This window comes from Salvelinus sp. IW2-2015, linkage group LG31 (assembly GCF_002910315.2).
Source record: "Salvelinus sp. IW2-2015 linkage group LG31, ASM291031v2, whole genome shotgun sequence".
Classification (NCBI taxonomy): domain Eukaryota; kingdom Metazoa; phylum Chordata; class Actinopteri; order Salmoniformes; family Salmonidae; genus Salvelinus; species Salvelinus sp. IW2-2015.
This window is the reverse complement of record NC_036870.1, coordinates 29,506,014-29,519,679: the sequence shown is the minus strand read 5'-3', so window position 1 is coordinate 29,519,679 and position 13,666 is coordinate 29,506,014. Positions and strand designations below refer to the sequence as shown.

General features: G+C 44.0%; 1 protein-coding gene across 1 annotated transcript in view; it reads left to right on the top strand.

Moving 5' to 3' along the window:
• The first annotated feature begins 2,269 nt into the window (after window positions 1-2,269).
• LOC111955787 (CUB and sushi domain-containing protein 3-like) overlaps window positions 2,270-13,666 on the top strand; it is a 25,372-nt gene continuing 13,975 nt past the window's right edge. The window contains exons 1-6 of the mRNA XM_070436404.1: window positions 2,270-2,339; window positions 2,834-3,037; window positions 6,262-6,386; window positions 6,877-6,973; window positions 12,279-12,383; window positions 12,524-12,642. Coding sequence (XP_070292505.1) covers window positions 2,270-2,339; window positions 2,834-3,037; window positions 6,262-6,386; window positions 6,877-6,973; window positions 12,279-12,383; window positions 12,524-12,642 — 720 coding nt within the window. The remainder of the gene's footprint in view (window positions 2,340-2,833; window positions 3,038-6,261; window positions 6,387-6,876; window positions 6,974-12,278; window positions 12,384-12,523; window positions 12,643-13,666) is intronic.

Genomic DNA, 13,666 nt, shown 5'->3' with positions numbered 1-13,666 from the left:
CAATTCGCTTTCATCCAACCCCAGTCAAGCCAGAGGGATGGRTTGAGTTTAGTTGCATCTGTAATGATACTCTCCTCTATGTATTCAAAAGGACAGTATACAGTGCATTCAGAAAGTATTCAGACCCCTTGACTGTTTCCACATTTTGTTACGTTACAGCCTTGTTCTAATATTGATGAAATCAATGTTTTTCCCTCATCAATCTACACACAATGACATTTTGGCAAATGTATTTCAAATTTTAAAAAACGCAAATATCACATTTACATAAGTATTAGGGCCCTTTACTCAGTACTTTATTGAAGCACTTGGAGTCTTCTTGGGTATGATGCTACAAGCTCGGCACACCTGTATTTGGGGAGTTTCTCCCATTCTTCTCTGCAGATCCTCTCAAGCTCTGTCAGGTTGGATGGGGAGCGTCGCTGCACAGCTATTTTCAGGTCTCTCCAGAGATGTTTGATCGGGTTCAAGTCCATGCTCTGGCTGGACCACTCAACGACATTCAGAGACTTGTGCAAAAGCCACTYCTGCGTTGTCTTGTCTGTGTGCTGAGGGTCGTTGTCCTGTTGGACGGTGAACCGTCGCCCCAGTCTGAAGTCCTGAGAGCTCTGGAGCACGTTTTCATCTCTGTACTTTGCTCCATTCATCTTTCCCTCTTGACTAGTGTCCCAGTCCCTGCTGCTGAAAAACATCCCCACAGCATGATGCTGTCACCACCATGATTCACCGTAGGGATGGTGCCAGGTTTCCTCCAGACGCAACGCTTGGCATTCAGGCCAAAGAGTTCAATCTTGGTTTTATCAAACCAGAGAATCTTCTTTCTCATCATCTGAGAGTCTTTTATGTGGCTTTTGGCAAACTCCAAGCGGGCTGTTGTGTGCCTTTTACTGATGAGTGGCTTCTGTCTGGTCACTCTACCATAAAGGCCTGATTGGTGGAGTGCTGCAGAGATGGTTGTCCTTCTGGAAGGTTCTCCCATCAAAACAGAGTAACTATGGAGCTCTGTCAGAGTGACCATCAGGTTCTTGGTCACTTCCTTGACCAAGGCTCTTCTCCCCCGATTGGTCAGTTTGGCCGGGCGGCCAGCTCTAGTTAGAGTCTTGGAGGTTCCAAACTTTTTCCATTGTTGAATGATGGAGGCCACTGTGTTCTTGGGGATCTTCAATCCTGCAGAAATCTTTTGCTACCCTTCCCCAGATCTGTGCCTCGACACAATCCTGTCTCGGAGCTCTACGGACTCTAATTCCTTCAACCTCATGGCTTGGTGTTTGCTCTGACATGCACTGTTAACTGTGGAACCTTATATAGACAGGTGTGTGCCTTTCCACATCAGGTCCAATCATTTGAATTTACCACAGGTGGACTCCAATCAAGTTGTAGAAATATCTCAAGGATGATCAATGRAAACATGARCTCAAACACCTGAGCTTAATTTCGAGTCYCATAGCAAAGGGTTTGAATACTTATGTAAATATGCTATTTAKATTTTTAGRTTTTAACACATTTTCAAAAATGTCTGAAAACCTGTTTTTGCTTTGTCATTATGGGGTATTGTGTGTAGATTGATGAGAAAAAACATTAATTTAATCAATTTTAGAATAAAGCTGTAACGTAATTAAAAGTGTAAAAAGTCAAKGGGTCTGAATACCTTCCCGAACGCACTGTATATACTTAATGATCCTTTGAATACACTAGCTCCACTTGAAATAAAAACATCTGAAATATGCAACTCTGACAGGCATTGAGTTAGATTGAGCTTCATTAAGATTTCCTTACAGAATGCCCTCAAGAGTAGCGCGTGTCTATGAGAGGAGATTATTTTTAGACGTCTGACATTTTAGACTCACGCTTCCATAGAGTACCTACATTCATCAGGAGTGTGCCGAAAACCGGAGGGGTGCATTTTTTATTTTTCTGTCAGCTAGCATCTGTTGATGACGTTGCCGGGCCCCAAAACCTGTCTGTTCAGCACTATCAAAGGCACAGGGATGCTCTGCTCAGCAAGATGCTTCTCACATCCCCTCCCAACAATTGCTTAGAATGATCAAGCTTCTTATAGCTTTAACAAATTCTACACATGCCACATTTCCCCCTCCCCTTGAATATCTCATGAGGGTATGTCTTCGCACCCATTCCCTTCATAAGTGCACTGCTGATCAAAAGTATTACGATATATAGGGATAGGGTCCCATTTGGGACGTAATTAACACTCAGCAGCGACTTCCTCAGTGTAGAAGACTCATTCATGCCCCCCCCCCCCCCCTGATGCATGCTTAGCCTAACTCCTGATGGATTCAACAACACACTCCAGACGCTGCATGTGTACCTGCTACCCGGATGTAATTCTCTATTACACATGCAAAGCTTTCTAAAATGCTAGCCTAGTCTCGTATCATTTAAAATAGCTTGTTCATGCAAGCAAGGCTTGCTAACTTAAATCCCACTCACTAACTCAGTGCTGTTGTTCTGGTCAAAATKTAATCCCAATTTCAATATGTCAGACTTTTACACAAAGGCCAGATTCAGTCAGATGGTTCTTGTTTATGTGAAAACCCTAAACCTGCGTTCAGTATTCAAGTGTGGGAGCACTCATGGGAAGTTGATCAAGGTAACAGACACACACTCTCTTCCCCTCTTACAGCGCCTTAATGCACCATTGGTGGTGGTCTGTGTTATGGCATTTAAGGGTTTTTGCATTATCAAATGTCACTCTAGCTAGCTATAGCTGAAAGWCTGTCACCAGAGAGTGGGTTTGTGTTATTTCATGTTTTTGTCCCCACTTCGTCTTCTTCTTCCTCCATTGCTTTGCTGACACCTCCTCTCCTCTCCACAGCTGTCCCAAGGACCAGTGCCACCCAGTGCAGTTCGGTCCCTGAGCCCCGCTTCGGCAAACGGATCGGGAACGACTTCGCCATGGGCGCCACAGTCCTGTTCGAGTGTAACCCCGGATACATCCTGCACGGTTCCACCGCTATCCGCTGTGAGACCGTCCCTGACACCTTGGCCCAATGGAACGACTCGCTACCCACATGTATTGGTCAGTATGATTGACTCCCGAGCCAATTGTCGACTACCGTGATTGGTGACCGCATGTCAGAAACACGCCTGAGTCTTCTACCTTTCTCTCAAGCTTCATCAACATGCCAATCACCACGGGCCGACCTCTTAAGTGAGGCAAAGTCGTTAACGTGGGAGCGTGAGTGTGCACATGAAAGCAGACTGGGATTTTGGCTGTGAGGGTCCCTCAGGAGGCCTTCCTTCACACTCTTAACTGAAACAAGCAGAATGTTTCCTCCTGGCTGTGCATCCAGCCAGGTCTAAAGAGCGTGGTGAGGAGAGAGGCTGGAGAGGAGAGAGGGTAGAGAGAGCGTGGTGAGGAGAGAGGGTAGAGAGAGCGTTGTGAGGAGAGAGGCTAGAGAGAGAGGAAGAGAGGAGAGAGGGTAGAGAGAGCGTGGTGAGGAGAGAGGGTAGAGAGAGCATTGTGAGGAGAGAGGGTAGAGAGAGAGGAAGAGAGGAGAGAGGGTAGAGAGAGAGGAAGAGAGGAGAGAGGGTAGAGAGAGAGGAAGAGAGGAGATAGTGTCTCTGATGAGAGTGCAGAGTTAAAGCAAGAGATGACTCTCTCACTCTCTTTCCCGACGAGTGCTCTGCCCAGTTTCTGGTTACAATTATTACTAATTGTCAGCAGAGCTGCAGTCTATTCATTATGTCTAAACAGCTCAGAAAATAGCCTCTAAATGGTAATGATCTTCCAATGGCTGCCTTTTCTCTCTTAAAGTGATGTTTGCCTTTTTGTCTGCGGATCACACACYAATATTCAAGGTTCTGGTTTTCAGCCAGAGTGACTTTCATATCAAGCTACATTTAATAACGCAGGGATTTTCCCCCAGTCCATGGTGGGATGGGCATGCCTGTCTGATGGGAGGCTAGTCAAGTACATCTAATCTGTGCTTGCTCCCTGCTCCTAACTGGCAGAGACAGAATGGCATGGTGTTATTTTCTGTCAAACCCATCCAAAGCCCTGCTCCAAAGCAAAGGAGGGAGACACAGAGTTTGTAAACAGGATTTGACCAGAGCTGTAGCCTTGATATGAAGGGCCACTATCTAGCTGTCTTTGAATGAAGGGACCCTAGCAAGCTGTCTTTGAATGAAGGGCCAGTATCTAGTCTTTGAATGAAGGGCCAGTATCTAGTCTTTGAATGAAGGGCCAGTATCTAGCTATGTGGAGGTGAAGGGCCACTTATCAATGCATAAGGGAGTGTGGAGTTGGCAAGGCCATATTTCTGAATGACTTGCTTTCTCTACGCTGCCTCTTTGCCCCGCTGTAGAACACGTCTTCTTGGGTTTTTTCTTTTTCTGTTTTCCATTTCTGTTTTCCAGTGGGACGGATACGGGCCATAGGATTTTCTCCGTGATTACCTGAGCACTATCGCTGCATTTTATATATCATCTGTAAAATATGGATGAGTTAGAATTGCTCTGAAGTGAGTTTGTTGAATAATTTAATCTTCTGACACAGATATATTGCTCTCTCCCCCCTGTCTCTCAACACCTCTCTCTCTCTCCCCTCTCTCAATGTCTCGCTCTCTCTTCCTTTCTCCATCTCTCCCTCCCCCTCGCTCTCTCCCCTCTCTCTCAATGTCTCRCTCTCTCTTCCTTTCTCCATCTCTCCCTCCCCCTCGCTCTCTCCCCTCTCTCTCAATGTCTCGCTCTCTCTTTCTTTCTCCATCTCTCCCTCCCCCTCGCTCTCTCTCTCCTTCACTCTCAGATCTGTCAGACATTTCTGCTGCCATATTAGACAGCCATCAGTGTGTCCCAGTCTTCTCTTAGTTATTTAAACAAGGTGATTGGTGCTGACCTCTAGTATATACTGTTATCCTTCACAGATAGCATCATCATCGGATCTGAGCATCAGATCAGGGGAGAAAAAACACACTGTTCTGGCAGCATTAGATACCAGCTTGTGCTATTGACAGCTCTCTACTTTCCCACCTCTCTCCCTCCTCTCGCGTTTTGAAGACAATACTTGGCAGGCCTTCAGCAAACAGGGGGAAATTGCTTAACCTAGCCTCTCTCTCTCTTGGGAGAAACGGTTATAATGTCACGTCTTTCACCGCAGAGGCAGACGTTTATATGCCTCATTGTCCCTTTTTAAATAAAGTTGAATTGAATCATAGGCACATGGTGGGATGGGATGTGTGTATGAGGCTGATAAGAATGAACAGGTATGGCCTCGAAGAAAATAGGCGTAGAAACTTGGACTGTTCCGATTGGTCAACGTGAGGTATTACATTATTTTACCACTGCTTACTCGTTCTATAATCACTGTCTGTCATGGCAAAGAATGCATTTATCCCAGATTTGATTAACCGTTACTTGTCCAACATGCTTTTAGTCTGTGTAAGTCAAAGGATCTTCTATTTGCTGAGGCATCACTGAAGCTTCWCTATTAAGTCAGACATCTATAGTGATATCTCTGTCTGTAGACGGATTGGTTGTTTAGCTACAAAACCAATGGGGCTAAACAGACGGGTTTGCCTTAGATTATTAACAACATGTAAACTATATTTCGTCTCCAATGTGTATTGAAAACAAATRCATTTGCACTTGTTGTCTCTSAAATACATTGTTACAGTTGTTGGTTAGCTAGCTAGCAAWTTTTTTGACATGTTAGCATAGACGTGACCAGTCAAAACACCTCAAAACAAGACATGGTATCAAGAACAAAAATGAAGCTAGCTGAAACGAGCCACCTACGATTCCCCACATGGCAGCTTCTTGTCACTGGTGCTTGTCACTGGTGCTTGTCACTGGTGCTGTCACTGGTGCTTGTCACTGGTGCTGTCACTGGTGCTTGTCACTGGTGCTTGTCACTGGTGCTTGTCACTGGTGCTTGTCACTGGTGCTTGTCACTGGTGCTAGCAGTCTGGCCGTCCAGACTCACAACAACACGACCTTCTGCCCCTTTGAAGCATCGTTTTCTTGACGTTGTCATCTAACCTGTCGATAGTGAGGAAAGCAGGGCCCGTATTCAGAAAGTGGCTCAGTGCTGAATCTGAATAATAACAACATGACAACTGTATAAGTGCAGATACCTGTACGTATTAGGACATATGTCCTAATACGTGCATGTCCTAATACGTACAGGTATCTGCACTTATACAGTTGTCATGTTGTTCTTATTCAATTTCAGCACTGCTAATCTGAGACACTACGTGGCTGTGTTAACGTATGTCCCCTCTGTGTTTGACTTTGTCCCCTTAGTGCCGTGTGGAGGGACCYTGACGGCACGCAGGGGGACCATCCTGTCCCCGGGTTACCCCGAGCCCTATGACAACAAYCAGAACTGCGTCTGGAAGGTCTCGGTGCCCGAGGGCGCTGGAATCCAGGTAAGAGAGCCTCTTCTGTTCTTGAAGAACCATGGAAGAATATAGATGTTTGCGATTTTCAGAGTATCGCCATGCAGTACCAGAAGTTAAACTTGAATAAAGGGAATACTTAAATAGCTTAATAATTATTTAAAGGGTAGATGTTTACTGTAAGTGGGCACTGTGTTTTGGACCTGAAGTCTCGTCTTTCTCTTTCCATTGAATATTATCTACAGTACTACAGTGTTCATTTACTAAGTTGGAGTATTTCAAAGGTTTTTAAGCGGTGACGAATTGTCTGTTTCTGTATGGCAGTTATCTTTCTCTGTCTCACACAACTGAGCCGAACCGAACTGAGCAGTGCTGTGCTGTACTGCKCTGGCCTGCTGAAAACAATGCTGGAAAGGACCATGCAAGCCAGTATAGTACTGTGTGAATCAGGCAGTACTGAGTACAGTTTGGGTCGGTTCAGTACTGTGAAAAAGGTCTGAGTCCTAACGCCTTGCCTCAGATCCAGGTGGTGAGCTTTGCTTCGGAACACAACTGGGACTCTCTGGACTTCTATGACGGAGGTGACAACCACGCTCCGAGACTGGGCAGCTACTCAGGTAATCATTACCTCCTGGATCAATAGTCAACCACTTGTGGCGCCTTCACTTATTTGTGATCATATCTGTTATGTCATCCTARTTTGGTCATCAACTATGTTTCATGGAAACATGTTGCAGCTAGCTATAATCTCATAACACGGAAATCCCTTTCCGAGATCATTATAATAATTTACTGTTAGAAAAGAAGCAACAGTAAACATGTATTCCCCCACGAATGATGCAGTGCCTGTTACCAACATATTTCAGTTAGTTATTATAGCTCCTGACATGGGCCAATCAGTGTCGTTTTGTAAATGCCGGGTCTCTATGGCAAGACACATCATTTACCCAAGTTTTGTCAAAATCAGGCCAGTGCTGTCTGAGATGTCACGTGTGACGAATGTACTAACGGAGGGAGACAGATCCACAGTCCACTCCACGATTTCATAAGTTATTTTCCCTCACAACGAACACCTTCCTGTGTCCACGACCACGATCATATAATTCTAGCAGTTGGAACACATGTGGTTCAATGTGTCTCCCCTGGCTGTGTGCTACAGATCAATTCCTGCCAGGCCTGTCAAGGGAGCTCTTCCCCGCTGTTTTCTGTAGCCACTTTGTAGTAAACAATACCCTGGCTGATGAGCATCTACAGGGCCCCAGCATAGGCCGCACTCTGGMCTCGTTTGCATGTCTGTCACTGAGGCCCAGCGGGTCAACGCAGGCTCCATGGGGGATAGAGATGGGGAGGTGGGTGTAYGGGGGATGTAGGGGTGGACAGTAATTAGGAAGTTCCAGTGGGTATCTGAGCCCCCTGCTAAGGCTTGAATGACAGGGCCACACCACACTGTGGAGTTCTCAGCTGGTTCATATAGATATAGATGCTGACTTGTTCCAACACATACAAAGGTTGGAACAATAGGGTGTTAGAGAGGGAATGAGCTCGATATCAGGAGGACACTTAGGAGAATGGAGGCGGGAGCAGAGACACAGTATCTGTCATGATTACAGCTGTCCAAGTGCTGTAACTACCTGAGGAGAAGTCTGTTCATACCTTCATGTAAGAGTTGCTACTGTTTATATAGTGCACCCAAATAAAAAAAAATGTCATATGGTTTCCTTATTCTGTAAGCTGTCAAATCATAATCAAATCACATTTTAATGGTCGCATACACATATTCAGCAGATGTTATTGCGGATGTAGTGATATGCTTGTGTTCCTAGCTCCAACGGTGCACTAGTATCTAACAATACACAAATCTAAAAGTAAAAGAATGGAATTTAGAAATATAGAAATATAAACTCAACATGTAAAGTAAAGTATTGGTCCCATGTTTCATGAATTGAAATAAATGATAGAAGATATTTTCCATACACAAGTATAGCYTATTTGTCTCAATTTTGTACACAAATTTGTTTACATCCCTGTTAGTGTGCAGCTTTGCCAAGCCAAAACATGATCATTACACAGGTGCAATAAAGGCCACTCTACTCTATGTGATGAGATGTATTGACAATATGGACAGTATATGGATAGAATATGTAGTATATCTGAATAATAGTATATGTACAGCAATAGTTAAATAGGATAGGCCTTAACTAGAATACAGTATATACATATAAAGTGGGTAAAACAGTATTCACTGACTATGTACAGTGGCTTGCGAAAGTATTCACCCCCTTGGCATTTTTCCTATTTTGTTGCCTTACAACCTGGAATAAAATAGATTTTTGGGGGGTTTGTATCATTTGATTTACACAACATGCCTACCACTTTGAAGAAAACTTGAGCATGCATAACTATTCACCCCCCCAAAGTCAATACTTTGTAGAGCCACCTTTTATAGCAATTACAGCTGCAAGTCTCTTGGGGTATGTCTCTATAAGCTTGACACATCTAGCCACTGGGATTTTTGCCCATTCTTCAAGGCAAAACTGCTCCAGCTCCTTCAAGTTGGATGGGTTCCACTGGTGTACAGAAAACTTCAAGTCATACCACAGATTCTCAATTGGATTGAGGTCTGGGCTTTGACTAGGCCATTCCAAGACATTTAAATGTTTCCCTTTAAACCACTCGAGTGTTGTTTTATCAGTATGCTTAGGGTCCTTGTCCTGCTGGAAGATGAACCTCCGTCCCAGTCTCAAATCTCTGGAAGACTGAAACAGCTTTCCCTCAAAAATGGCCCTGTATTTAGCGCCATCCATCATTCCTTCAATTCTGACCAGTTTCCCAGTCCCACAACATGATGCTGCCACCACCATGCTTCACTGTGGGGATGRTGTTCTCGGGGTGATGAGAGGTGTTGGGTTTGCGCCAGACATAGCGTTTTCCTTGATGGCCAAAAAGCTAMATTTTTGTTTCATCTGACCAGAGTACCTTCTTCCATATGTTTGGGGAGTCTCCCACATGCCTTTTGRCGAACACCAAACGGGTTTGCTTATGTTTTTCTTTAAGCAATGGCCTTTTTCTGGACACTCTTCCGTAAAGCCCAGATCTGTGAAGTGTACGGCTTAAAGTGGTCCTATGGACAGATACTCCAATCTGTCCTCTCTTGGCAGGTTTGTTGTGGTGCCATATTCTTTAAATTTTTCAATAATGGATTTAATGGTGCTCTGTGGGATGTTCAAAGTCTCTGATATTTTTTTAGAATCTGTACTTCTCCACAAATTTGCCCCTGACCTGTTTGGAGAGCTCCTTGGTCTTCATGGTGCCACTTGCTTGGTGGTGCCCCTAGCTTAGTGGTGTTGCAGACTCGGGGCTTTTCAGAACAGGTGTATATATACTGAGATCATGTGACAGATCATGTGACATTTAGATTGCACACAGGTGCACTTTATTTAACTAATTATGTGACTTCTGAAGGTAATTGGTTGCACCAGATCTTATTTAGATGCTTCATAGTAAAGAGGTTGAATACATATGCACGCACCCCACTTTTCTGTTATTTATTTTTTAGAATTTTTTAAACAAGTCATTTTTTTTCATTTCACTTCACCAATTTGGACGATTTTGTGTATGTTCATTACATGAAATCAATTTAAATTACAGGTTGTAATGCAACAAAATAGGGAAAATGCAAAGGGGATGAATACTTTTGCAAGGCACTGTACACAGGGCAGTAGCCTCCAAGGTGAATCGTAGAGCGACCAGGTGGTAGCCGTCTAGTGACAGTGACTAAAGTTCAGGGCAGGGTACTGGGCAGGGGCMGGCTAGTGGTGACTTTTTAACAGTCTGATGGCCTTGATATAGAAGCAGTTTTTCAGTGTCKMTGTMCCAGSTTTGATGCACCTGTACTGACCACGCCTTCTGGTTGGTAGTGGAGTGAACAGGCCATGGCTCGGGAGGCTGAGATCCTTGATGATCTTCTTGGCCTTCCTGTGACACCGGGTGTTGTAGATGTCCTGAAAGGCAGGCAGTGTGCCCATGCACCACTTCGCCAGGGCCCTCACCTCCTCCCTGTAGGCTGTCTCATAATCAGGCCTACCGCTGTTGTGACGTCTGCAAACTTCATGRTTGAGTTGGAGACCTCAGTGGCCACGCAGTCATGGGTGAACAGGGAGCACAGGAGGGGGCTAAGTACACACACCTGTGTTGARGATCAGTGTAGTGGAGGTGTTGTTGCCTACCTTCACCACCTGGGRGCGCCCGCCAGGAAGTCCAGGACCCAGATGCACAGGGCGGGGTTCAGACCCAGGGCCCCGAGCTTAATGATGAGCTTGGAGGGYACTATGGTGTTGAAGGCTGAGCTGTAGTCAATGAACAGCATTCTTACATAGGTGTTTTTCTTGTCCAGATGGGATAGGGCAGTGTGATAGCGATTGCGTCATCATGCCACATACGTCTCRTGTCTGAGCCATTGAATTGCGACTCCACTTTGTCTCTGTACTGGCGTTTTGCCTGTTTGATTGCCTTAAGGAGGGCATAACTGAACTGTTTGTCCTGGAGCATATTCCCAGTCACCTTGCTGTGGTTAAATGCGGTGGTTCGCACGAATGCTGAGATCTATCCACTGTTTTTGGTTTGGATAGGTTTTAATTGTCACAGTGGGAACGACATCCCCTAAATACTTCCTGGTGAACTCAGTCACGTGTCAGTGTATACATCACTGTTATTCTCAGAGGCAACCTGGAACATATCCCAGTCCTCATGATCAAACAATCTTGAAGCATGGATTCGGATAGGTCAGACCAGTGTTGAACTGTTACCACAGGTACTTCCTGTTTGAGTGTCTGCCTATAGGAAGGGGAGGAGCAGGATGGATGCATGATCTGATTTGCCAAAAGGAAGGCAGGGGAGGGCTTTGTAGCCATCCTGGGAAAGGAAAGTAGCAATGGCAGAGAGATTTTGAAGCGCGAGTGGCGCTGGCGATGTTTTGATAAAACTTTGGTAGCGTTTTCCTCAGATTGCTTTATTGAAGTCCCCAGCTACAATAAATGCAGCCTCAGGATATGCGGTTTCCAACACAAAGTCCAGTGTAGTTCCTTGAGTGCCGTTATGTTATCGGCTTGAGGGGGAATATACAAGGCTGTGACGATGCCCGAAAATAATTATCTCGGGAGGTAATGCGGTCGGCATTTGATTGTGAGGTATTCTAGGTTGGGTAAACAAAAGGACTTGAGTTCCCTTGCATTACCACAATCACAYCATGAGTAGTTTATCATGGAATATACACTTTCTTTTTCCCGGAGTGGTCTTTATTCCTGTCTGCGTGGTGTACTGAGAACCCAGCTGGCTGTATGGATGGGGACACCATATATTTTTTTCAAGATGGTGCAGATAAACATGGTCGCCCTATTCATGGCTCCTAAACAACTTTACAATATTTTGATATTTTTTKGTGTTATTTCTCACCTTATTAGCTCAGAACGTCCTTTGCATTATTTCAGACAACCGGAAATAACTTTGGGATATTAGAGCGGCGATAACTCACCAGCATTTCCACTTTCCTGAATTGGATCMTTTGTTCGTACCCCCAAGGCAATTCCACTTGTCTATGGACAAGATAAGAGACAGCAATCCATGCTTGGTTTTGTTTACCTGGCCACTGTCTTCAATCCAAAACTAATGGAACTCAATATGCCTGATATTAGCATTTTTGGCGTTTCATGTCCAGCACATTACCATGGAGGGTATTGTCTGAAGGGTATGAAACACAAGCAAATCAACCACCTGTTCATACTGTGTGCCCTTCAACCACTAATTGATTGATTTCCCATAATGATTTCTCTTTGTGGGAAAATGTCTATTTATGGAAAGACAACAGGATAATTGATAACTCTTGTCTTATGTTCTCTCTCTCTCTCTCTCTCTCTGTCTTCCAAGGCACCACCATCCCTCAGTTGCTCAACAGCACATCCAACAACCTGTACCTGAGTTTCAGTTCAGACATCAGTGTGTCTGCTGCTGGATTCCATCTGGAGTACACAGGTGATCTGTCATTAGATTTCTTTATGATGTGTGTGTGTGCGTGTGTGCGTGTGTGTGTGTGTGTGTGCGTGTGCGTGTGTTTGTCTGCCACATTGTGACAACAACTGACGTTTTTAAATTCTCTTTCCCATTCTCCACAGCCATAGGTCTGGAGTCCTGTCCAGAGCCACAGACCCCCAACTATGGCATCAAGGTTGGAGAGCGCTACATGGTTGGAGACGTGGTGCTGTTCCAGTGTGAACAAGGCTACTCTCTGCAGGTAAGATATCATGCTCTCTGCAGGTAAGAGATCATTCTCTCTGCAGGTAAGAGATCATTCTCTTTGCAGGTAAGAGATATTTCTGTCTGCAGGTAAGAGATCATTCTCTCTGCAGGTAAGAGATCATTCTTCTGCGGTAAGATTCATTCTCTCTGAAGGTAAGAGATCATTCTCTCTGCATGTAAGATATCATTCTCTCTGGCAGGTAAGAGATCATACTCTCTACAGGTAAGAGATCTTTCTCTCTGCAGTAAGAGATCATTCTCTCTGCAGGTAAGAGATCATACTCTCTGCAGTAAGAGATCATTCTCTCTGCAGGTAAGAGATCTTTCTCTCTGCAGGTAAGAGATCTTTCTCTCTGCAGGTAAGATATCATTCTCTCTGCAGGTAAGATATCATGCTCTCTGCAGGTAAGAGATCTTTCTCTCTGCAGGTAAGAGATAMTTTTCTCTGCAGGTAAGAGATAATTTTCTCTGCAGGTAAGAGATCATTCTCTTTGCAGGTAAGAGATATTTCTGTCTGCAGAAAAAATGTTTATTTTGTTATTGTGTGCTGAATTCTATTATTTTATTAACATATAAGTGTGTGTTTTTTGAAGCTGATTGTATTGTAATGTATACAGGGCTCTTGTAAAGTAGATGATTATCTCAATGTGACTCCCTGTTTAGATAAAGGTTATATAAAATAAATAAATGCATCTCTATATCAAGTTTTGTTTACCTCCATACCTCTATCTATCTATGTCTCTATATTTTATACACACCTCTATCTATCTATATCTCTATATTTTATCCATACCTCTATCTCTATATTTTATCCATACCTCTATCTATATCTCTGTATTTTTCTCCATATCTCTGTCTATCTATATCTCTATATTTTCTCCATACCTCTATCTATCTATATCTCTATTTTTATCCATACCTCTATGTATCTATCTCTATATTTGATCCATACCTCTATCTATATCTCTATATTTCATCCATATCTATATCTCTATATTTTATTCATATCTCTATCTATA